Source organism: Pristis pectinata, chromosome 1 (assembly GCF_009764475.1).
Source record: "Pristis pectinata isolate sPriPec2 chromosome 1, sPriPec2.1.pri, whole genome shotgun sequence".
Lineage (NCBI taxonomy): Eukaryota > Metazoa > Chordata > Chondrichthyes > Rhinopristiformes > Pristidae > Pristis > Pristis pectinata.
The window spans coordinates 69,497,922-69,524,253 of record NC_067405.1 but is presented as its reverse complement, the minus strand read 5'-3'; the positions used below and the strand labels follow the sequence as shown (position 1 = coordinate 69,524,253).

The 26,332-nt window shown below is 39.6% G+C and overlaps 1 protein-coding gene across 1 annotated transcript in view; it reads left to right on the top strand.

The window, feature by feature from the left end:
• The window catches only part of LOC127568661 (double-stranded RNA-specific editase 1-like), a 235,057-nt gene that overhangs the window by 195,020 nt on the left and 13,705 nt on the right, over positions 1–26,332 (top strand). Inside the window, 4 exon segments of the mRNA XM_052012664.1 lie at positions 2,764–2,932; positions 4,926–5,077; positions 7,044–7,212; positions 20,154–20,335. Of these exon segments, the coding sequence (XP_051868624.1) occupies positions 2,764–2,932; positions 4,926–5,077; positions 7,044–7,212; positions 20,154–20,335 (672 nt within the window).

Genomic DNA, 26,332 nt, shown 5'->3' with positions numbered 1-26,332 from the left:
CAAAAATGTACGTGAACAGTGGCATGGCTTTAAAGTGGAGATTTTTCAGTCGCAGAGACTTTCTGAAGAGAGAGAAAGGGAAGGAAATTGAAAACAGAGGTCCATGCAGAAAGGTAGAGAATAAAAAGAACAGAAGAAAGGCTACCCTTTCCCCTCTCAACTTCCAAATGTCACTGATGTTAACTTGTTGGTCTTGAGTGGAGGTCATCATGGTGGAGGGTGTTTCTAATGCAAAGGGAGGTGATCATCTGAAAAGTTCCAAAAATATTAAAAGGTGATTTGGGAGTTTACAGAATAGGCCTTACAGTTATGTGATGCAACTGTTGGCAGCAGATATAAAGGTTCTAACCAAATATATATGTGTATTGTAATAGTTTGCATTTGTAACCAGTTCCTTATATTTAAGCAAATTGATATCTCCACCTCATCCTCTGCCTGCTCCATACTCTCCCCACTGCCACTGCTCTTGCTGTCAACCCCAGTTTCCCTTATTCATTGGCCCTTGCATGTCCTCGTACCTTTGCTCTCTCCTCTCCTGCTCTTGCTACATGCCTACCTTGCTCTTGTACTCCATTGAGATTAAGAGTAAGGAAGTCATGATGAGTCCTTGTACAAGACTGGTTTGGCCAAAACTGGAGAATTGTGCTCAGAGCTGGATGCGCACTTTAAGAAAGATGCAAGGGTTTTGAAAATCCTTTGACTGGAGAAGCTGAGGCTGTTCTCCTCAGAACACAGAAGGTTGTGAGGAGATCTGATAGAGGCATTTAAAATCATGAAGGATGTGGAAAGAAAGAAACTCTCCCCTTTGATGAAGTGGTTTAGAACTTGGGGACACAAAATGAGGGTGATTGCCAAAAGAACCAAAAGTGACATGAACAAAAGTGTTTTTAAATAGCTAGTGGTCAGGGTCATCAATATTTTGCAAGGGTAATTAATGGAAGCAGATGTGCAGGGCTAAGGGGAGAGACCACGGAATGTGACTAGCATTCAGCCAGTATGAACTTGACAGTCTGAATGACCACCTTCTTTCTGTAATCATCCTGTGAATAAATACTTAAATTTAATTCTACTTACTTGCTGTGAATTGTATTAATGTGGATGGTTTTCTATACTTACCCTTTGAGCATAAAGATTCATAACTTCATCTCAGCTTTATTGTTGTCTTTAAATAATGAATGAATTCCCTCATTTCTAAGTAGTGCATAGAGAGCGACAGAACAAAACGTTCATCCTACAAAAAAGGACACCTGTGTAGCTCTTGTGCAACAGGAACCAGAGGTTTATACCTTCTGTGGAAAAAATTTGGATTTGTAAGCGTCCCATCAATCACTCTTTTTATACGAGAAGGATTTTATGTCGTAACATAAAATATTTAAGTAAATGGACATGAAAAATGATAATATTTTATCACACCTAAAAATGATTTATCTGCAAATCCTTGTATGCTGCATAGAAAAAAGGAAACTGATGATATTATAGATTCATGTCATATGTGAAACACACCTTAATTTCCCTTGTTGTAAAGGAAGGAGGCTCTTTGTAAGAGCTATCCAATTGGTCCAGTCACTGTACTTTTATCATAGCCCTGCAAATTTTTTCTTTTCAAATATTTATCCAATTTGCTTTCAGAAATTATTATTGAACCTACTTCAAACATCCTTTCAAGTGCATTCTAGAAAATAAAAGCCCACTGTGTGAATTTTTCCTCCCTTGTATTGTCTGATGTTCTCCCAATTATTCTAAATCTTGGTTAGTAACCAAGAGTTTGGTTACTAACTCTATTGCCACTGGAAGCAACTCATTTTACCCCAGCAAAAACTTTGATGTTTTTGAAGACCTCTATCAAATCTCCCTTTAATCTTCTCAACTTCAATGAGAATAAGATGAACTTTTCTCATCTCTACACAGTTGAAATCCCCCATCCCAGTTAACATCCTCTTGAAGACTTGAGAGTCTTCTAAAAGTACAGTGCCTAGTTATAGCTGTGGCACCTTGTACATTGTTGGAGTGTTTATATTACTGTCATAATGCAAAGATGTTTTTGGTTTAATTCTGTCCATGAAAAGATATTAATGCAATGTCACTTGTGGAAAATTTGTGTGTTTAGAAATGTATGGTGGCAAAGCTGAGGTGAACCAGCACTGATTTGTTGAAGGCTGAGCACATTTCTTGAAGTTATCAGATTTGTTTCAATTTGGGAGGATGAAGGGCTCTCATTTGGTATCTTTACATTGATTTTTCAGGTGTTTTTTTTGAGATGTCACTGTGTTCCTTGTCCCACATACACTTGTTTTAGTAAAGATTAAATTAAAAAAAGAAATTGTAGTAGGAAGATTTGGGAATGATGTGTCCCATGCATCATTCTTTCAAAATTATGGCCATTTCATTGACTATTCTCTCTGGTTAAGGAGTCAGTGATGAGGATGTATGAGAGTAAATTTCCCAGTTAAAGACTGATAAGAGGAGTGCAGAGTAGAAGCATCTAATAGTTTGCCTCAGGAAAGGGACAACAGCATCTATTGAAGGAAAAATGGACATCAGCATTTATAGCAGATAATGCTACATGACTTGGAGAGAAAATAGGACATTGAAATTCATATTGTATTGTTGTAGCGTTGATGCAGTTCAGACACAGTGAGCCAACTGGTTGTCTTTGGCATAAATGTGTTTATTCCTAATAATATATTTTATTGACTTGTTGTTTCTTGCCTTTTATCCTCCACTCCATTCTTTACCTCTTCCACACGCCTCTTCTGAAATCAGGAACTGATGTCAAAGATGCCATGGTTATATGCGTTGCCACTGGAACTAAATGTATCAACGGCGAGTACATGAGTGACCGAGGCTTGGCTCTGAATGATTGCCATGCGGAAATTGTTGCACGTAGATCTCTCATCCGGTTTCTTTATTCCCAAATGGAGTGTCATTTAAGGTGGGTGGAATTAAAGAATCTCATGCTCTTCCAAGTTTTATAACTGCTCTATTACACTGCAGTTATGTAGATGTATGTAGATTTCATTTGCTCCTGTGATTTATTGGTTACAGGTATCTCTTTTCTGTCAACTCTTGTCTTGAACCACTTTCCCCTCTCCTCTCCATTCTCACCTTTAACAACATATGAGACGCTTTACTGTCCTCCTTCACTGTTCCCTGCTCAAAAATCCCACACTTCACCCGCAACCCTGAACCTATCGCACTACAATCATGCTACAAATAATGTATCCTTCCATCGTTTTCCAAGTTGATTTGACCTACCTTCCTCAATCTAATTTACAGTAAACAGCTGACAGCTGGACCCTTGTGCTAGCTGATATTGGAACTGCTTCCTCCTTTTGTCTTTATTCCATTTACCATTAAAAAGCTGTAACCTCCCTGTTCATATCAATCAGGTAATGCTTGCCTCTAACCCTTTTTAACATACTTTCCAAAGCTGTGCAGATTATTCCTACAACAGGTTGTTTTAACTACTCAAAGCAGGATTTCACCCATAATTAGCACCAAATGTCCTTTGACATGGACTCACTTCCATTCCTTCATTTCTCAACAAGTTACCCCACTCCTTCCTTCACTCATCATCAACCCCACCATCCCTCCCTCCCTGCCTTTTTTTCCAACTTCCAGAGACTTCAATTGGTCCAAACTGCTGCACTTTCCAATCTTATGTCATATTTGCTCATCCATTATCTCTAACCTCCCTAACTAAATGGTCGAGACAGGCTACTGCAGATGCCAGAATCTGGAGCAACACACAAAGTGCTGGAGGAACTCAGCAGGTCAGGCAGCATCTATGGAGGGACCCTTCATCTGGACTGGGATCACCTATATGATCTCCCAGTTCCATCATTCTCAAGTTGAAAATACTCATTCTCAAGTTGAAAATACTCATTCTCATGTTTAAAACCGTGCATAGTCCTTTGTCCTTTGAACTGTTTCTAAACATTTACTTCGTCTGAACAACCCTGTAATTTGAATTCCTTCCATGATCTATTTGACTTTCTTGACTTCTCCAGCTCCTAGTTCCCCATTAATATCCTTCTTAAATCCCAACTTTAATGTGCTATATTATATCTTTTTGCTTCTATATCTGTTTTTTTGTTTGTGAGCTTAAGTGAGGCATCTTGGATTTCTAATACATTTAAGCTGCTTTATCCGTGCATGAAGATAAAGGAGACTAAATGCTGACCCCTGGTCCATTCAAGTGATGCATAGGTTCACCTGCACTTCCTCCAACCTGATCCAACTCATCCCTAAGTGTCCTTGACAAAGTAGTGATAATCCACTATGTTAAACATCTGCAGTTTGTTTGAGACTTTTGGGTAAGGAGTTCTAGCAGTGATGAGGAAGGCATGTGAAATGTGTCTACATCAGGGCATAGTGCAGCTTGGAAGAGAACTTTTAGTTGCTTCTGTTCTTCCAGCTACTATGTGCAGCCAAGAAAATGTAATATCCATAGCTGTAAAGCAATATTACCGAGATTACAAGTCACAGAGATTGCGAAATCTTCAATATTGATTGCTAGACTGCTGCTTGGAGTCTATGCATCAGAATTGTATAATTTCTCTGAAGGGCCATTAACCGTGATATTTCTATGGGGTCCCTTGTGTCGCTAAAATGAGATGACAAGTAATCAGATAGCAATTTCACTTCAGGTTTTCTGGATAAAGAAGGTTTTGTTTTATCCAATATTTTCATAAGTCTTATAATGCTCTTCAGGAATATACCATTCCTCCCTTCCCAAATATTCCAATGCTTTTGGAAAGTATGTCGGAACAATATTTGAGTCTTTTATGTTTAGGTCTAGAGTAACCTAGAGTGACACATTTAAATATATCTTTTGTAGGTATTCTGGCACACAAAATTTGAAAGGATAGATCAAAAGTATAATATTCTGTGTGGTACAAACAATACTTTGTTCTCTTTTAAAGCAACAAGACGGAAGACCATCACAAATCCATTTTTGTTAGGTGCGAAGGAGGTGGCTTCAAAATTAAGGAAAATGTGCAGTTCCATCTTTACATCAGTACATCACCATGTGGAGATGCCCGTATCTTCTCACCACATGAGGCAGCAGTAGAGGGTAAGGGTTTGTTGTCAGTTCCTGTAGTAGAAATATTATAGGGGAAGAAGCCACCCACAATTTTGGTCACTTGCTGGCTTTTGTAGATGAGGATGGTCACCTCAACAAATTCTGGATTTCTTTTAATCTTATTCACTTATTTTATTCATTTCAGAAGCTGGTGAGATGATGGAAATTTATTTGGGGGTATTGTGTTAGGAACATAAAGATAAATTGCTTGGAATACTCAGCTGGAAAGGTAACATTATAGAAAGTGGATGGGAATTAATATTTTAAGTTGGTGATCCCACTTCAGACTACAGTAAAACTCTGATAATCTGCCATCCGATTATTCGGAAAGCCTGATAATTCAGCATTTAGCTCACACATTAAACCAGAATGTGTGCCAGGTATCCAGAGTGCAAGCGGGCTATGCAGCCAAAACCTGAAGTCTGGAGTGTGGCTGGAACTGGTATCCAGATCATGGGCCGGGTGTGCGGCTGGAGCCAAGGTTGGGTCTGGAATACATGGGGGCCAAGATCTGGAGTGCTTGTATTTTTCCACTCAGTTTAAGCTCACCAAGCTCATTGGAAAATTTATGATACTACTGTGTAACACGTAAAACAAGTGAAATGAAAGTGTGTCTGGGTATTAATAGGAGTAACATCAAATAGTCAAGAGAATTATGCTAGTTTGGTACAACCAGAGTTCCAAAGAGTTTTGCTATAGTATGAGTAATATATAGTATCATTGATAATATTTTAAGGCAATTTTATTATTCTCAGTTGCATCGGGTCCAGAATTTTGCATTTGGCATTTCTGACCTGGGCAACACTTTGTGGATACATGGATTTTAGTCCTCTCCAAGATGGGACCAGTAAAATATTTTTGAAAATTCCATTCCCACAACAGACAGCTAGTGCTGCAAATCAAAAATGAGTATTTCAAGAATGTTATAGCGCAAAGGAAGATGGTTGTTGGAGGTTAATTATCCCAGCCTCAGGACATCACTGCAGGAGTTCCTCAGTGTCCAAACCCCAACCATCTTCAGTGACCTTCCTTCCATCATAAGGTCAGAAATGGTGATGTGCAGTCATCAGCAAATAGTGTTCAGTTCCATTCACAGCTCCTTAGCAAAGGAAACAGTCTACATCTCCATTTGCATGACCTACACAATATGCAGGCATGGGGCTGATAAATAACTTTCACATTACAAAGAGTCAGGCAATGACTATCTCCAACAAAAAACTGAGTCTAATCACCTTGTTATTTATTACTGTTACTAAATCCCCCACTATTAACATCCAGAAATTCATTTCAATCAGTCACAAAAATACAGTGGTGACTTTATTATTTATTTGTTCACAGAACGTAGACATTGCTGGCAATACTAGCATTTATTATCCATCTGAGAAGGTAGTTAAGAATCTAGCACATGTGTGCTACTAGAGTCACATATAGGCCAGCCTGGATAAGGAAAGCAGCTTTCCTTTCCTGATGGGTTTCTTGGATAGCCCAGTACCTCGTGGTTACTGCCATTGAAACTTTTATAAATTCCAGCTTTATTTAATTACCTGAATTTAAATTCCCTTTTGTTGCTTTGAAGGGATTTGAACTTGTGTCTCTGGATCAGTAGTTCAGAATTATCTCTAGCTATTATCTTAGCCACAGCATAACTATACCCTACAACAACAGGTCAGGGGTTGATTATCCTGTGGTGTGTGATTCACCTCCTGATACTTCAAACATCTATAAGCCACAGTTTGGAAGCAGCATGGAATACTCTCCATTTGCCTGAATGAATGCAGCTCCAACAACTCTCAAAAGCTTGACACCATTTCCTAGAGTAACTGAAGTTGTTTAATATACCTGACATGAATTGAAAGAAATGGCTGTGAATACTTTTCACTGGTTATTAATGTCATATCTGAATCTACCATGTAAGTTGAACTGCTGTTGTTATTACATTTCTTTTCTGAAATGATAGATCAGGGAGACAAACACCCAAATCGGAAGGCACGAGGTCAACTAAGGACGAAAATTGAATCTGGTGAAGGAACGATTCCAGTGAGGTCCAGCAACACCATTCAGACATGGGATGGAGTGTTACAAGGAGAACGATTGCTCACCATGTCATGTAGTGATAAAATAGCCAGGTCAGTAACATAATTTGTTAATGTTTTATTTTGAGTGTGCATTAAGGAATTGTCAAATTAGTGGTTGAATGATTGATTGAATCAAATAAATTGAGCTGGAAATTCTTCTATGCTTGGAAACAAAGGCAGTTTAAAGAGGTGCTGTACGGGCACTCTGTGCCAAGTTTTATGATAGACCCCTTCCTGCACCCCTTCACCTCTACCACCAACAATTCCCCTCAAGTGCTGAAATTTATCTTGCACAAGATTCAAGGCATTGTGTGTGATGAAAGGGGGAATTCAAGTTGGCCTTGAATTGCATGAGAAACAGTGGAGAGGATCAGGTCTGGTGCTGGCAGGGTGATGGGGCATTGATGGATTCAGGTGACAGACTCGTGATCAGGTGTTGAAGGTAGGAACTGAGGCAGGTCAGAGAAAGGCGAATAGTATAGATGGATGAGGGGACAGCGTTTGGACATGAAGTTGGGTGAGGTCTGTAGGTGGTGTCTGACTAGGCACACCATTGAATTGATAACCTCTTTCTAAAAAAAATCCAATTTTTTTGTTATCAGTACTCGCAGAATATATTCTACTGAAGTATTTCCAGTCTTCTGTATGGGTAAACATTAAACGTGATCTATATCACCTAGAGCATTCTTTATGTAGGTTTTGGGTAGGATATTAGAATCTTGTGACATAATGACTGTTAGCTAAACAACATGGATCGTGTCTGCTAGCTCAGCTCAATTTGAATCGGGTCACGTAGCTTTGATGGACGATGTATAGTAGCGTATCGGTTAGTGTAATGCTATTACAGCACCAGCAATTGGGGTTCAATTCCCGTCGCTGTCTGTAAGGAGTTTGTACGTTCTCCCCATGTCTGCGTGTGTTATCTCCAGGTTCTCCTGTTTCCTCCCACATTCTAAAAAGACATACGGGTAGGTTCACATGCGTTTAAAATGGGCAGCACGGACTCGTTGGGCCGGAAGGGCCTATTACCATGCTGCATAAATTTGTAAAAAAATGAAGAGGCAATAAACAGTAAGAACTCTGTCACTTGTGACAATCTTAACATGCATGTCTGCAACAACAGCAGCAGCTAAACCTGAATACAAAGGTGTCAGTTTATGAGGATAGTGTCCTCAGTTCCCTTCTTTATGGCTCTAAAAGCTGGCCATGCACTTCAAGCAGAAGTGAAGATAAAATTGAATATTGAACGGGACAAGTGGAGCATATGCCTCAAATTCATCTGCCAAAGGTAGTGTTCTGTGGCTAACACTTGACAAAAATCATACAACGTTTCAAGAAATTAGGCATTCCTACTGGCAACAGAATGACCTGCCTTCAACTGCCTTGCTTTAGAGAAGCAAGGTCAAGACTGGGGTGGTCACCATTCCTACCAAACCAGGAACCAAGCCATGCACCACCCTCCATCTGGCAACTAAACCTTCAGCCACTGTGGGAAGGTTTGCTGCTCACACATCAGTCTCTTCTTCCACACCAGGACGAAGCACTGCTTTGTCAAGTCTCTTTCATCTGTCAAGATATTAGACATCCATCTTAAGAATAAAGAGCACATGATTACAACAGCTGTGTTAAATTAGCACCAGGAGATTTCCCTAGAACAAAAGGGATTGTTTTTCAGCTACCAACTTGGTCTTATTTGAGAAGTTTGTTTCCCAGTTTTCCTTTGAGTTTCTCTTAAATAGCATTGCATTTGGATAGCTGACATTTCCTTGTTGGTTTCATAAACTGTTAACTTAAACACAATGGGAAACACTTTGATGAACAGTCACCTCATTTAAAACCTAATGAACTGGATGACAGGCTAGCCGTACCTGCTGAAACTATCCTATTCCTTTGGGCTATGCTATGTAGAATTGCAATTTATTTTCTTGCAGTTGATACAACACTGGAAAGCTCCTCTGTGCATCTGTTTGAAAGGCATTGTTTAGTTGACCATTTCTGCTCGTTTCCCTCTGTACATTGGAACAAAGATTGTTGCACTCAGCATGGAATTGTGGTCAGCTTTATTTCACTGGACCCTCTGGAGTTCTTGATTGTTGAATCCTAGATCGGTTTCTCAGTTTAGTATTCTGGTATTTAGACAGAAGAGATATCCTAAAATTAGGAGTATTTTTAAGTTGTGGAAATCTGTTAAAATACATCTTAAGATTTTCTTTCCTCTGAAATTAAGATCTGTATAAAGCAAACTTGGTAATTCATCTGCATTGAGTGAATTGATGTATTTCTGAACTAAGATTCAGTATGTGATTACTCCTGTTAGAAGCTGCAGAAAATGTGATTGCTAGGTGAGGGCTCAGTGGTAGTGTACTCTGTGGTGTCTAATTTGCTGAAGTTGACAGTCCATGGTCACTGAAATAATCTAAAGGGAGTACAGGTAGAAATAGAAACAAAAGTTAAGATTGAGGAGAAGAGCAAATTCATGTTAAAAATCATAAATTACCTGCATGATAAACAAGGCATATGATAGATATCTGTAGTCATATCAGATGTAACATATATCCAGTGTTCGCTGGAGCATCTATGAAGGTGATAGAAAAGAAGTCAACCAAAACAAGAAAGTCGCTTTTTACCATAACATAAAAACTATTCAATGTTGGACTGATGTCAATTAAAAAGTTGTTTTTTCAATGGAGAGCTTGTTTTTCTCCTGTTGCAGCAGCCGGAGCAGCAGAGTGGAGAAGCTAGCAGCTTTTATTTTTAAAGTTGTGTGATTGGCCAAGTGTGTGGCAACTCAGCCAATAAAAGAAGGGTGGGGTAAAGTGGAGTGGTCATTTTGGGGTGGCCATTGTGACAGTGGACCAGTGTAGGAGTGGGAATCTGAGGCTTTGGCTCAAGAGGCTTTGGCGAGGAGGCACAGGTGAGTAGCAGGTAAGAACAGGTAAGGAATTTTTTAGTAGTTAAATAAAAAGACACCAAATTGCAATTAATTAAATAAAATAGGGATGCAGGATCAGGTGCTGTGTTGTAGCTGCGTGATGTGGGAGCTGGTGGACCCCATTGTGGCTTCTGGTTACCAAATCTGCAGCAAGTATTGGTTGCTCGAGGAACTCAGGCTCAAAGTTGATGACCTGGAGTCAACTTCAAACACTGTGACGCATCAGGGAGGGGGAGAGTTACCTGGACACTGTGTTTCAGGAGGCAGTCACACCTGTTAGATTAACTACTTTGAATTCAGTCTGGGGTCAGAGACAAGAGGTTGTGACTGCGAGTGAGGCAGGTAGGGGAATCCAACAGGTAGTGCTAGAGGAGCCTCAGCCCTTGAGCTTGTCCAACAGGTCTGAGATTCTTGCTCCCTGTGCGAATGAAAGTGGGGGCTGTAGGAAGGATGAGCAACCAAACAGCGGCACCGTGGTTCAGGGAGCCATCCAAGAGGGAGGAGAGAAAAGAAATGTGGTCATAATGGGGGAATAGTATAGTCAGGGGAATAGACACAATTCTCTGTCGAAGACTCTGTTGCCTGCCTGGTACCCGGGTTCAGGACATTTCATCGGACCTGCAGAGGAATTTGGAATGGGAGGGGAAAGATCCAGTTGTCATGGTCCATGTGGGTACCAACGCCCAAGGTAGAACAAGGAAAAAGGTTCTGCTGAGGGAATTTGAGCAGCTAGGGCCTAAATTAAAAAGCAGAACCAAAGAGGTAATAATCTCTGGATTGCTACCTGAGCCACATGCAGATTGGCACAGGGTCAATAAGATCAGAGAGTTAAATGAGTGGCTCAGAGATTGTTGTAGGAGAAGTAGGTTTGAATTTGTGGGACATTGGCACCAGTATTGAGGAAGGAGGAGGCTGTTCCAATGGGATGGGCTCCACCTGAATTGTGCTGGGACCAGGGTCCTGGCAAATCACATAACTAGGGCTGTGGATAGGGCTTTAAACTAAATAGTAGGGGGGTGGGTTTAACAGTTTGGAAAAGTATGTATAAAGTAAAAGGGAAGGAGGGTGTGGGAAAGGTCACAGAAGTCTTCAGAATAAAGAATAAGAAAAAGTTTAGAAAGGGATAAGAAGTTAATTTCAGGCAACATGAAGACAAATTTGAGAAGAAGGGTGGTGAATACAGGACTTGAAGGTGTTATATTTGAATGCACGCAGTATACAAAATAAAGTAGATGAGCTCATAGCACGGTTAGAAATTGGCAGGTATGACATTGTGGGCATCACAGAATCATGGTTAAAAGAAGATCACAGCTGGGAGCTAAACATCCAAGGACACACATCCTATGGAAAAGACAGGCAGGTAGGCAGAGGGGGTGGTGTGGCTCTGTTGGTAAGAAAACGAAATCAAATCCTTAGCAAGAAGTGACATAGGATCAGAGGATGTAGGATCCTTGTGGGTAGAGTTGAGAAACTGCAAGGATAATAAGACCCTGATGGGAATTATATACAGGCCTCTGAATAGTAGCCAGGATGTGGGGTACAAATTATAACAGGAGATAGAAAACGCATGTAAGAAGGGCAATATCGCAGTAGTCATGGGGGATTTCAATATGCAGGTAGATTGGGAATATCAGGTTGGTACTGGATCCCAAGAGAATGAATTTATAGAATGCCTTTGAGATGGCTTTTCAGTGCAGCTTGTGGTTGAACCAACCCGGGAAAAGGCAATTCTAGATTTGGTGCTGTGCAATGAACCAGATTTGATTAGGAAGCTTCAGGTGAAGGAACCCTTAGGAGGCAGTGATCATAATATAATAGAATTCACCCTGCAGTTTGAGAGGGAGAAGCTAAAATCGGATGTATCGGTGTAACAGTTGAGTAACTGTAACTACAGAGGCATGAGAGAGGAGCTGGCCAAAGTTGATTGGAAGGGGACCCTAGCAGGGATGATGGTAGAGCAGCAAAGGCAGGAGTTTCTGGGAGTAATTCGGAAGACGCAGCATTAGTTCATCCCAAAGAAGAAGAAGCATTTTAAAGGGAGGATGAGGCAACCATGGCTGACAAGGGAAGTCAAAGACAGCATTAAAGCAAAAGAGAGGGCATACAATATTGCAAAAATTAGTGGGAAGCTAGAGGATTGGGAAGTTTTTAAAAACAAACAAGGCAACTAAAAAAAGGAATAAGGGGAGAAAAGATGAAATATTAAGGTAAGCAAGCCAATAATATAAAAGACGATACCAAAAGTTTTTTCAGATATATAAAGAATAAAAGAGAGGCAAGAGTGGACATCGGACTGCTGGAAAATGACACTGGAGAGGTAGTAATGGGGAACAAAGAAATAGTGGACGAACTGAATGAATATTTTGTGTCAGTCTTCACTCTGCAAGACACTAGCAACATGTCAGAAGTCCAAGAGAATCAGGGCAGAAGTTAGTGTAATCAGTATTACTCAGGAGAAGGTGCTTGGAAAACTGAAAGGTCTGAAAGTAGATAAGTCACCTGGACTGGATGGACTACACCCCAGGGTTCTGAAAGGGGTAGCTGAAGAGATTGGGGAGGCATTAGTAGTGATCTTTCAAGAATCCCTAGAGTCAGGAATGGTTCCAGAGGACTGGAAAATCTCAAATGTCATTCCACTCTTTAAGAAGGGAGGGAGGCAAAAGACAGGACAGTTAGAAAAGACAGTTGAAAAGATAGGCCAGTTAGCCTGACTTCAGTGGTTGGTAAGATGTTAGAGTCCATTATTAAGGATGAGGTTTCAGGGTACTTGGAAGCACATAAAATAGGCCAAAGTCAGCATGGTTTCCTTAAGAGGAGATCTTGCCTGACAAATCTATTGGAATTCTTTGAGGAAGTAACAGGCAGTAGAGACAAAGAAGAGTCAGTGGATGTTGTTTACTTGGATTTTCAGAAGGCCTTGGACGAGGTGCTGCATATGAGGCTGCGAAACAAGATAGGAGCCCATGGTATTACAGAAAAGGTATGAGCATGGATAGAAGATTGGCTGATGGGCAGAAGGGAAAGAGTGGGAATAAAGGGGGCCTTTTCTGGTTGGCTGCCGGTGACTAGTGGTGTTCTGCAGGGGTCGGTGTTGGGTCCACTACTTTTCACGTTATATATTAATGATCTGGATGATGGAATTGACGGCTTTGTGGCCAAGTTTGCGAATGATACAAAGACTGGAGGGGCAAGTAGTGTTGAAGAAGCTGGGAGTCTGCAGAAGGACTTGGACAGAATGGGCAAAGAAGTAGCAGGTGGAATCCAGTGTAGGGAAGTGTATGGACATGCACTTTGGTAAAAGGAATAAAGACCTAGACTATTTTCTAAATGGGAAGTGAATTCAGAAATCGGAGGTGCAAAAGGACTTGGGAGTCCTAATGCAGGATCTATAAAGGTTAACTTGCAGGTTGAGTCGGTAGTAAAGAAGGCAAATGCAATGTTAGCATTTATTTTGAGAGGACTAGAATATAAAAGCAAGGATGTAATGCTGAGGCTTTATAAGGCATTGGTCAGACCACATTTGGAGTATTGTGAGCAGCTTTGGGCCCCAAATCTAAGGAGGGATGTGCTGGCATTGGAGAGGGTTCAGAGGAGGTTTACAAGAATGATCCTGGGGATGAAAGGGTTAACATACAAGGAATGTTTGATGGCTCTGCGCCTTTACTCGCTGGAATTTCGAAGGATGAAGGGGGATCTCATTGAAACCTACCAAATATTGAAAGGCCTGGATAGGGTGGACATGGAGAGGATGTTTCCAGTAGTGGGAGAGTCTAGAACCAGAGGGCACAGCCTCAGAATAGAAGGGCATCCCTTTAGTACAGAGATGAGGAGGAATTTCTTTAGCCAGAGGGTGGTGAATCTGTGGAATTCATTGCTATAGACGGCTGTAGAGGCCAAGTTATTGGGTATATTTAAATTGGAGGTTGATAGGTTCTTGATTAGTAAGGGCATCAAAGGTTATGGGGAGAAGGCACAAGAATGGTGTTGAGAAGGAAAAATAAATCAGCCATGATCGAATGGTGGAGCAGACTAAATGGGCCGAATGGCCTAATTCTGCTCCTATGTCTTGTGATGAACACAAGAATTTCCAGTCTATGGCAGCAAAGTATTGCTTAACCATTCATTTGATGATCTTGTCTCATGGGCTATTGATAGAACTTCGATAGAGAATTCCATTTCCTACTTTCCTTTTCACTTAGGTCAATAGGTTTTCATTCATTCACAGCAAGTGTGCATTACCATCAGAGCTGGCTTTCCTATTTGTTCTTGAACATAGTAGCTCACTGAGGCATTTCAGAATAGAGTTAAGAGTCATCAATATTGCTGCTTAGGTCAGGATTCACATAGGTCAGACCAGATAAGAGCAGTAGGTTTCCTTTGTCAAAGCTTGTTAAGGCTTTTTTATCCAGTCATTGTTTTGTAGCTTTCACTGATACTAGATTCCAATCTAGATTGTTTTAATTTTATTGGAACATAGATACAGCAAAGGAGCAGCCCTTCGGCCCACAATGTTGTGCCTAAACTAATTAAAGTAGTAGTTAAATTCCTAACTAAACTAATCCCTTTGTCTACACAATGTCTATATCTCTCCATTCTCTGCACATACAAGTGTCTACTTAAGAGTCTTTTAAATGCCTCTATCATAATTGCCTCCACTATCACCCCTGGTGGCACATTCAGGGCAACCACCACTCTCCGTCCAAAAAAAACTTCCCCCACGCATCTCCTTTGAATGTACCCCTTCGCATCTTAAATGCATGCCTTCTAGTATTAGACATTTTGACCCTAGGAGAAAGATGCAATTCAATTCACTTATTGAATTTCAATGTATCAGAGGTTCAGGTGTGATTTGATTTTCTCGACCAGCACTGGATCCTCTGCCATAACTTTACTATATGCAACTTCACCTTGGTTTTATCTGAGTGCCAATGATGTAAATCATTAGGCTCTTGAATGCTAACTGGGCTGAAAATATAAATCCAATTACTTGTCATTCTGAGGCAATTGGTTCAAGGACTGATTGCTTTGGTGCAGAGGTCCAGAACAAACAAGTGTTATCTAAAATTAGAGTTGCACCATTTAAGAGTGAAGTCATGGAGTAGATTTTCCACACCATGTGGTGGAAATCTGGAACTCTTACCCTCCAAAAGAATGGCTGTTGGGTCAATTAAATTCTTACAGCTTAATTTAATAGCTTTTTGTTGAGTAAAGATATCAAGAGATTTGGGACAGAAGGGTTAGATGATTCAAGGTACAGATCAATCATGATTTAATTGAACATGGGAATAGCCTCAAGAGGCTGAATGTTCTCATGTTCCTATGCCCTTCAAAATAGTTTCGGAAGGTAAAACAAAAATATAAATTAAAATTGTAATTCTGTTTAAAATGGAATGACAATAATTGGTATAATAGGTAGTGATTAGATAATGTAAAACTTTTTTAAAAATAGGTGAACGTACAAGTAGTTACAGCAGATTACCAGCAGATTTTGCATTGTTGGTATTAATCTATTCTTGCCATTTGAACAATTTTATTCTTGTAAAACAGCTGTGTTATTTACTTTCCAAATTTTTGTAGCATATACCCCAATGCCAACTGCAAAATACCATCTCATTGTATATTTTGGCAAACTCTTCATTAAAAAACTGAAAGTATGTGAGTAACCTGCATCAGTTTCTCATATCTCATATCTTCTTATGAACTAGGAGGCATCTTGGCCCATTGAGTCTATGCTAGCTTTCAGAGCATTCCCATCAGTTTCATTCCCAGTAATCAACCCATTCTCTCTTACATGCCCATTAACTCTTCCCTGATTCTCCTGTCATCCATGTACTCGGGTAGTTTATAGCAGCCATTAAATCTACCAACATAACATTGTGGTATGGAAGTAAACTAGGAAAATCTAGGGGAAACCAACAGGGTACAAGGAGAACGTGCAAACTCCACACAGATAGCATCCATAGTCTGACTTGAACCCGGGTCACTGAAGCCATGCAACATTATCTGAAGCAGCCCTGTCCCAGTGTTGCTGGCACTTGGTTTTCAGGTGTGATTCCAGTGCAAATTCATAACACATTGTTTTACATAATATCGTCCAGTAATTGCTTGTTAGTAAATGAATACCAGGTACATGTGGACTTCATCCTACATTCATTAATTAGGTGATTCTTAATAGCCATCTGACCACTAAAGCGGAGGGATCTGGCTCTTCTTTGCGCATGAGCGCAGAAAGTTAGTACCAGATACAGTGGTTCAAACAGCAAATGCAATATTGTGCTATTATAAAAGGGTTGCCATATGCAAGTATGGAATTATGTTGCATCTATACAAGGTGTTGGAGATGCCACATCTAAAACACTGTGTTCAGTTTTGTTCTCCTTATTTAAGGAGGGATATACTTGCATTAGAAGCAGTTTAGAAGGAGGAGTTATTTTAGGAGGAGCAGTTGAGTAAATTGAGCTTATATTCCTTGGAGTTCAGAAGAATGATCTGATTGATGCCTTTAAGATTCTGATTCTGACATGATAAATGCAGAGAATCCCTCATGGGGGATTCTCAAAGTCCAAATAAGGAGTTTCCTATTTAAGATGGAGATGGGGAGGAATTTCCTCTCTGAGAGTCATGAATCTTTTGAATTCTCTATACTAAGGATGTGTTGGACTGAATCATTGAATGTAATCATCGACAAGATGGTCTGATTTTTGCCTTAAGGATTGTCAATATTTATGGTGAATAGGCAGGAAAGTGGAGCTGAGGCATTTCTGATGCCATCCAGAACAGAAACTTGTTAGTTGCAGTGATGTGATATGACTTAAGCCAGATTGCAACTCGTTAGATACCCAAACCTGGGGAGTACAAATGGCTATATGTAGCTTCAACATTCTTTCCTCCCTCAGGATGTCAGCATGTGTACTCCCACCACTGGCTCTCCGACAGTACCTTTGCATGTACCCCTTACCCTGCTGTCCCAGACTGTTGCCACTCAAACCATAATGTTGCCATTCTTAGCTGAGCTGTTGAGAGCCAAAGCTGTTTGTTACTGAATTTTATGGATATTTGCTGTTCCTGCCCCTTGAAAAACTGTTAGTAAACAAAAGCATGAGGAACAGTAGTCCTGCTGTCACTGTAGAGTTTTATTGATTCCATTGACTTTGGTTGTCACCTGTTTATGTTCAATAAACAGATTATATATGTGTATGATATTGGTAGTAGCTTGGAGGTGAGCATGTTTTTGTTTGTAAATTGGCATCACATTCCAATTAACCTTTCACAGATTTTGCACAAGTGTCTTGGGTGAGCACAGGAAATCACTTTGTAGCGTCATTGGCAATGCTGGTTGTGTATCCTTTGGTTTCTCATGTAGAAACTGAATGGGTTACTTCCCCCTTTTAAAAGTGTTAATGTTGTAGTCCCATCTAATACCCCTTGTGTACTTAGTAAAGCATTGTTGAAATATCTATTTTTTATGCATATGTAATTGAAGTTTATTGTTGAATGCACCCTAAGGCAATGTGATCTGTGCTATGCAGTACTAGTGCGATATCAGATAGCATATAGTCCATCAACATGGGTCTAATAATAAATGAATGATTGGACCTAATGCTCAAGGGTATTTGCTATGGTGACAAAGACAAATGTACCATGGTCTTGAAGAACACTAAACTATATTGCAGGTCAGCTTGTGAGAAAAATAAATAAATAGAATTTCTTTTCAACTCTCATTTTTTGACACATGCGCAACTGTAGTGACTTTGCATACAGAAAATCGTGATATGGACTGTTTTCTAGGACACAACACCACCACCACCACCCCCCCCACCAAATAACACAGGGGTTGCCAGTATGTGCTTTGATGTCCTCTAGCTTAGGCTACCATTACTGGCAACATGTAGGGGCCAGATTTCTGCAAGTGTGTAACAAAGTAGGAGGAAGGTGGATATAGTCTGTGATCAACATAACCCCAGTTTGAGTAGGGATGTCGACAAAAAGGCATTCCATGCTTAGGTTATCAAGCCAGAATTCCTGGTTAGTTTTTTTCATTGGAAGACTGCTCAAAAGTAACTCCCTGATAAACAGGATGGATTCCCACCTGTTTATCAGGGAGTTACTTTTGAGCAGATTGCTGGTCAAGTATGACAAAGATGCAATGATGAGCTCTTGCTTTATGGAGAATGCATGTCCTTGAGACAAGGATTATGTGGACATTTTCATGTATGTGTCAACTGGGAGAGCCACATTTGGGAAGATAAGGCTGGGGCTTTGTGGGTCTCATAGGCTTTCCCACTATCCCAGCATGTAATAATGCAGTTGTAGAAATATCCTCAAGGTTGCCTTTAAAAAGAGGTAGCTGTGATTCCTGTAGGAATCCATCAATTTACATCTCTCAGTAGGCTCTGTACTTAATTAGATGCAGGAGAAGACCACTCAGCCCCTCAAGCCAGCTCATTCATTTAATAGGATTGTTACTGATCTCGTTGTAACCCTGATTCTGCATTCCATTTAGTCCCAGAGTCTTGACTATATACTTGTGGCTGAATTTAACCAGTTTCCAAATATGGCAAGAGTCTGAATTTGCTTGCCAGGAGATAAGATAGAGAGACACTGTCATATTCTGCAACTCAATCCAAGAAACAGACCAGAATCTTCACAAATCACTAATAGTCCAAGGGTTATGACATAATAGTTACTGAATTTGTTGACACTGAACTGAAGAAGTAATTTCATGTCTTCCTGCTGCAGTCAGTACTGAGAGAGCTGATTGTTCAGATGGGTAATCCTCTTCAGGGTGTTTCCTCTTGATTAATCTTCTTGATGTTGAAGGGAACTTGAGACCAAGTGTTCAGAGTCTTTTTATTTTCTGATCAAATTAGTGCTATTCATCAAGGTAATTTGCTGCATTTTTACAGGTCCATAGCCAGCTGATCTTTCGAAGTTTTTGACTGTCAAGGTGGTGCACTCATTGTCAGGCTACCCTCCACTGCTTCTGTCAAGATGTGTGGACTTTATGGTTTGGAAAAGCAAGTGTAGACAGCTACTGCACTTGACATTGATGCTCTCATTGAGTCAATTTACTGTCACCATGATTGGAAGAATCTCAAACCCATGTAGTGTTATTGCCTCCCTGCCTGTTTACGGAGCCAGTAGGATTTCTCAAGATACCCTTTTAGGTCAACTAAGTGATCATGTGTTGGTTAGGTAATCAAGTGATATATGCTAATCTGCAATATGAGTATAGAGTGGATTTGAATGTAGAAATTAAAAACTAAAGTTATAAGTAAGGTGCTTAATAAATGCATCAATTACTAGCTGATAATGGGGACCAAATTCTACCATTGTGCTAAATCTTGTGAATTAAGCCACCTCTGACATTGTATTTATTTTTTAAAATTTAATCTGTGTAAAATGCATTTTCATTTGCACATAGGTTAAGTTACATAATACACTTTAATAAGTTTGTGATACAAAGATTTGGAAAAATAAACCCAAATGGAGCAAAATATTTCTAGTTTAGTTTTAATATAATTCATGATTTAATAGTAGGTACCACTCTGGATTTCTTTTATGAGGTAGGACATGGTGTTGTTACACTTTTGAAAATAAGCTGCTTTTGCAGTTAAACTATAATTTAATGTGTCAGGGTTCTTTAAATTGCCTGGCCTTTTTTTTTACTGCTCAACATTTCTGTTAATAATGATTGCAATTTGATTTATTTGCCTAATTTGATATTCCATCCAGCTATCATAAGCAGAGCTATGCAGACCCAGTATGCGAGTTTTGCAGCATTACTGAAACTAATGAGTATCATGGCAAAAGAGTGAAAGGAGAGTACATGAAATGTGCCATGTTGGCTGTGAAAATTTAAATCTGTTGTTCAGTGTATGTTTGTCTATATTTAAGCTATTTGCAGTTGTATCAAAATAGCAGGAAACACTAGAGCAGCAGTGTCACACTACACAATGTATTACCAATGAAGAAAAGGTTTTCAGTATTTGGTATTGTTATGGCTTGATGACAGCTCTCTGCTTATTTCATGACAAAATAATGTTCCCTCTATTTTCAGATGGAATGTGCTTGGAGTGCAAGGAGCTCTGTTGAGCCACTTTATGGAACCAATCTATTTTGCCAGCATTATCCTGGGTAGTTTATACCATGCTGATCACTTGTCTCGTGCAGTCTACCAGCGAATTAATGACATTGAAAGCCTCCCAAGCATTTATACTCTCAACAGGCCTCTGCTTAGTGGTAAGTTCATTCTGTCTTTTCATGGCATCAGTAGGGCTGATCTAAACATTCTTACTGGATTAAGGCTGACTTTTGAGCACCTAATTCATTTTTATGGGAAATTTATGTGGCGTCCTATGAGCCCTGAGTTTGTTTCACTGTCTTGTTGCCCTCCAAAGAATATATTACAGTTTACGTAATGTAATCTTCCTATAAGCAATTTTAGAGAACCTGTTACAGTATTACAAATAGATGAGGAGGTGGTTATGGCAATGTTTAAAGTGAGGTGGCCAATTTTTCCCTCTACAAATGGTAGCAGCTATAAAATAGAGGAATTTCTGCTTGAGCACTGCCATTGCTGGCCCAATAGGTCTGCTGAATAATTTGTCTTTCATCTGTGAGAAAACATCAGGTCATGTAATTGTATGGTCAAATCAGCAAACATTTAATCTACAGATAAAGTACTCCTGGCAAGAACAAGATGAAACAGCATTGTAGACAAAATCAACTATTGAGAGTTAGTATTAACGTTCCAATTGCAGAATAGAAAACGTGATTGCATATGTTCATCTGAAAGCAATTGGTGAACCTCCAATTCCTGCAGAATACAGAAGCTAATATTTTAGTTGTAACCACATATAAACAGTAACTGAACTAATGGATATTCTAGAGACACAAGAGATTGCTGATGCTAGAATCTGGAGCAACAAATAAAATGCTAGAGGAATTCGGTGGGTCAAGCAGCATCTGAGGGCAGAAAGGAATTGTCAACATTTCGGGTCCTGATGCAGGATTTCAACCCAAAGTGTTGACAATTCCTTTCCCCCCACAGATGTTGCTCAACCCACTGAGTTCCTCCAGCAGATAGTTTGTTGCTAATGAATATGATGTGGTTCATTGTATTATATATTATACCAAGACACATGACTAATAATGACCATAACAATAAAAAAGTAATGAACTGGTGTTCAGTGTTGTCCATACAATCTTGTAGGTGCTGCACTACAGCTGAAAATTTAGTTTCTAAATAGACTTGGATTGGATGATCATTACATGTCATTTGTATAATCCACAGCAAGAATTATTGCAGCCTTCAACTGTAAATATGACCTTACAGTGTATATTTAGTATGAACCTCACTGGGTCATTTTAGAATATGTAGCAGGTGGTTTTCTTCATTCCTGGGATGTGAGTGTCCTTGACGTGGCCACTATTTGTTGCCATCCTGAGTTATTCTGAAGAAAGCAGTTCTAAGCTAACTTTTGAACTGCTGCAGTTAATGTGGTAATCTGGTAGTGCATTTTGGTAAGAAGTTACCAGGAATTTGATCTAACTGCAAAGGAAATAAAGTGATATATTTCCAAGTCAGGATGGTGTTTGGCTCACAGAGAAACATCAGATGATAGTGTTCCCATGTACCAGATGCCTATCTCCCCCGTGTTGTGACATTGCAAATTTGGAAGGTGCTGTTGAAAAGCCTTGGTCAGTTATTATAATAAATCTCGTATATCATACACGTGCTGCAATGGTGCACTAGTGGTGGGAGGAATAAATATTTATTGCAATAGATGTGGTACTAATCAACAGTAGCTTTGTCAAGGGTGATATCCGGTTTCTCAAGTCCTGTTGGAGCTGCACTCATACAGGCAAGTTGAGATTATATCATCACAGACCCAACCTAGTGCCTTGCAGATGTAGCAATGAGCATTCAGGGCACAGCTGCAAAACAGAACATATGCTTCACCATTAAAAATCCCCAGAAAGGAATTTTTCTGTCCTAGACATTCTGTTGATGGCGCAGAGCAGAGGTTGAGTTGTCTCTTGGCATTCAGAGGGAAAATGATAGATAAATATGGCATTCTGAACTCATATATTTAAAATGTACTTCAATGGAAGCATTCTTTTCTCTTATTTTAAGCAATGAAGAATTGAAGCTGCCCTGTATATTCATTCCCTGCCACAAATTCCATTCCCTTGTCACTGACTCTAGTATCTGGCAAGTGTCTGTTAAAGTAGCAGGAACCATATTTTGCTTCGTGATGAGTTTTCAAATTCATTTCCACGACATCACTAAGACCATGTGTGTTTGCACCTTCACAACAAAGCCTGTGTCCAGCACAATCTAAGTTCCTAAACCTCTCATCCATGGCATTGTTATCTTTAGACAATTGATTCCACACAACATGGTCGGACTACCACGTTTTACCCTTGATTGCCATGAGGTACTCCTCTGCTGCTTAGTACAAATCATCCATCATCCTGATGCTCATTAACTTACATTGGCTCCTGGTTAAGCAATGTCTTGGTTTTAAAATTCTTATCCTTGTTTTCAAGTGCTCCAAGGCATCATCCCTCCTTATCTCTTCAATGTACTCTGCCCCTACAACCCTCAGAGTCATGGAGATATCTTCAGTGTTTTAGTTCTGGCGCTCTTGATCATCCTATATTTTAATCACTCCACTATATTTTCAGCTACTGACCATAAGTTCTGTAATCTCCTCGCAAAGCCTCTTTTTAAACTTTAAAGTGCCCTTTAAATCCAACCTTTTGCTGCATTAATATCCCCTTACGTAGCTTGATGTTGAATTTCAATACTGCTCTTGTGATAAGCCTGAGACTGTTTATATATGTCATTTAGTTTTATAAGAAAGATGGGTGACCATTCAACAAAAGACACTAGAAAGAGAGGAACATTCATATTTGGTTACCAAATTATTGTGATTTATGATATAAGATTTTGCTATATAATGGCCAGTATTCCCATATTGCAACCTGTAGTTAATGGACTTCAAATTCCACACTACCTGTTAAATTTTGAGTAAGTGATCCAGTTGTTATATCGGGATAACTTGTAAATTATGTGATCTAGGTTAGAGGAAAAAAATATTTTTCTAGAGAAACTTGGATTAAATATATTATCTCATTTATGGAAGATAACAAGAACAGTTTTGAGAATGTTGCTGATAGCCCCTTCACCAAGAGTGTTCAGCCTGATGGAAAACTTGTTTACTTAATGCAGACATTTAAAAAAAAAGTAATTTTAACATAGAACAGTACAGCACAGGAACAGGCCCTTCGGCCCACCACATCTATGCCAACCATGATGCCAATTTAAACTGCATGTCTGCCTGCATGTTGCTATATCCCTCAATTCCCTGCCTGTTCATGTGTCTATCTAAATGCCTCTTAATCTTTGCTATCATATCTTCTTCCACCATTTCCCTTGGCAGTGTATTCCAGGCACCTACCATTCTCTTCGTAAAATAACTTGCCATGTAGATGTCCTTTAAACTTTCACACTCTCACCTTTTAAGCTATGTGCTTTAGTTTTTGACATTTCCACCTGGGAAAAGCACTCTAACTATCTACCCTATGTCGCTCATAATTTTATATACGTCTATCAGGTCACCCCCTCAGCTTCCAACACTCCTGAGAGAACAATCGAAACTTGTCCAACCTTTCATCATAGCTAATAGTCTCTAATCCAGGCAACATCCCAATGAACTACTTTTGCACCCTCACCAAAGCCTCCACATCCTTCCTGTAATGCGGCAACCAGACCTAAACATAATGTTCCAAATGTGGCTGAACCAAAGTTTTATACAGCTGCAACATGATTTCACAGTTTTTATACTCAACACTCTGACTGATGAAGGCAAGCATGCCATACAGCTTCTTTACCACCCTATCTATTTGTGTTGCCACTTTCAGGGAGCTGTGGACTTGCACCCCAAGATCCCTCTGTGCAATAATGCTCCCAAGAGTCCTGCTGTTTACTTGTATACTTTCCTCTTACATTTGACCTCCCAAAATGCAATGCCACACTCTTGTCCAGATTAAACTCCATCTGCCATATCCCTGCCCACATTTCCAACTGGCCTATATCCTGCTGAGTCCTTTGACAACCTTCCTCACTGTCCACAACTCCAATTTTCATGTTGTCTACAAACTTATTAATCAGCCCACTGACAACTTCGTCCAAATTTTATTCAGATGTGCCATGTTTCTTGAAGGAATGAGGATTTGAGATGAGGAGAAAGTAGCTTTTGATAGTTGTCAAGAAATGAGCAGTCCTGTTGGGATGATCCTGTTCCTTAACCACTCTTTGCTGCATCCCTGATGAATAAAACCAGTTAAACCTTTTTACTTCAGACTGCGTTAATTAGTTGTAGCCTGGAACAAATTGGATGGTTAAATTGCTTGCCTTGTCCATTCAATTGCCACCACTTCAACCTCAACTTGCCTCTATCCCCAGAGTCTCTTGACTAATCATTCACTCTTAAACACTAATTCACAGAACAGGAAGAATGAATGTGCTCATAATAAGCCTTTCTGACCTTGCTGTTTAGTAATTTGTATTTCACTTCACAAGCATTGCTGTGAACATAGCAATAGGTGATATCTCGTAACTCTGTCCAAAATGTGTAAAATTTGTGTTGATTATTGAAACTGAAGTTTAGAAGAAAATTCAAGAAAATTTGTACAAGCGGAGTTTATTCTTTGGAAAGTCTTACTATAAATATTGTGGACTGAACAAGGACCCTGACATAGAGGCAATAAATCTTCCATTTGACTTTGTATAAGACTTTGTGTGACTATTTAAGCCCTTCTTAGCTGTGAACTTTCATATAAAGCCCAGTATTTTTACTCTATTCCATTTTGAGCATGACCCTTGTGAAGTAATGACCCCTGAACCTTTGTGTGGCCAGAAATAAGATTAATTTAATCTGCATGGGCAGCTGCTGAGAGATTGGAAAAGATTACCATCCTTCACAGAATATAAAAGCTAGGCTTTGCAGGTAGGTCAAACATCATACCTGAAAATAGTCTGATTTGTAATCTCACAAAGTGTGGTAAGAATACCAAACAAGGAGACTGACAACTTGAACTTGCTACATTGGATGAAAAGATCGAGTTTGAAGGTGTTGGATTAAGTCAACTATGTACAGATGTGAGCTCTTGTTGATACAGCCTAGAGCCATTTCAGAAATAGGTTGTGTTTCTCTTATTCTTATTGTTGTTAACATTTCTCCTTTGAAGTGGAATGTGACAAGTGTGGGAGTTTGTCAGAAATCAAGCAATAATCATTTTGTTTGACTGTTGCTGTCAGAATGATGAAAAGGAAGCCATATATACTAATAATCTAGTTGGGACTCAATTTGAGTCTAGAATGAGGCATGGTAAAACTTAGGAGGAGATTTATTTTCACTTCTTGACGCCTATACTAATTAGTTCAAATATTACTATTAGTTCAAATATATATCAGGAATGTTGGACACTTATTAAAATTGCCTGGTGTTAATTCAAATGTTTATAGAGGTTACAAAAATTCTACCCAGACTCTTTAAAATTATAACCTCTGCGAGAGAAATCCAATGTGTGCAGATAATCATTGTGCTCAGAGTACTCCACCGGATGGGAGCATCGCTGTTTGAGCCAGCTGCCCTTAGGGAACTGCTGCTTTGATGGAATTGATGAAGAAGTTATCAAAGCCTGTGACACTTGGATAAGGCGTTCAGGTATTTAGACTATGACAGATCCACAGTCTTGCAGCTGTGTACCTCATAACTCAGCCAGCTGGACTTCAAGCTCCTGATATACTAATACAAGGAGCAAAAGAGGAAGAGCTGCCTGAGTAATGTTCTTCAGAAACAAGACACACACTCCATGCAATTTATTAAATTTAGTCAAGAATGGTGAGTAAGATTGGAGTCATTGGGAATTAAGGTAAAAGCTTTTCACTGGATTGTGACTGGTAACTCTATTTCTGGTTCTTTAGATGTTGCTTGACTTGCTAAGTGTTTGTAGTATTTTCTGTTTTAATTTTACGGCATCTGCATTTTTTAAATGTTCATTTACTGTGATGGAATATTGTTCATTTGCTTGGATAAGTGCACTCCAACATTGTCATCCAGGAGAAAGCAGCCTACTTGATTTCCACCCAATCCATCACCCTAAACGTTTACCCTCTCCACTGCCTGTTCACCATTGTTGCAGTGTTTAACATCTACAAAGTGC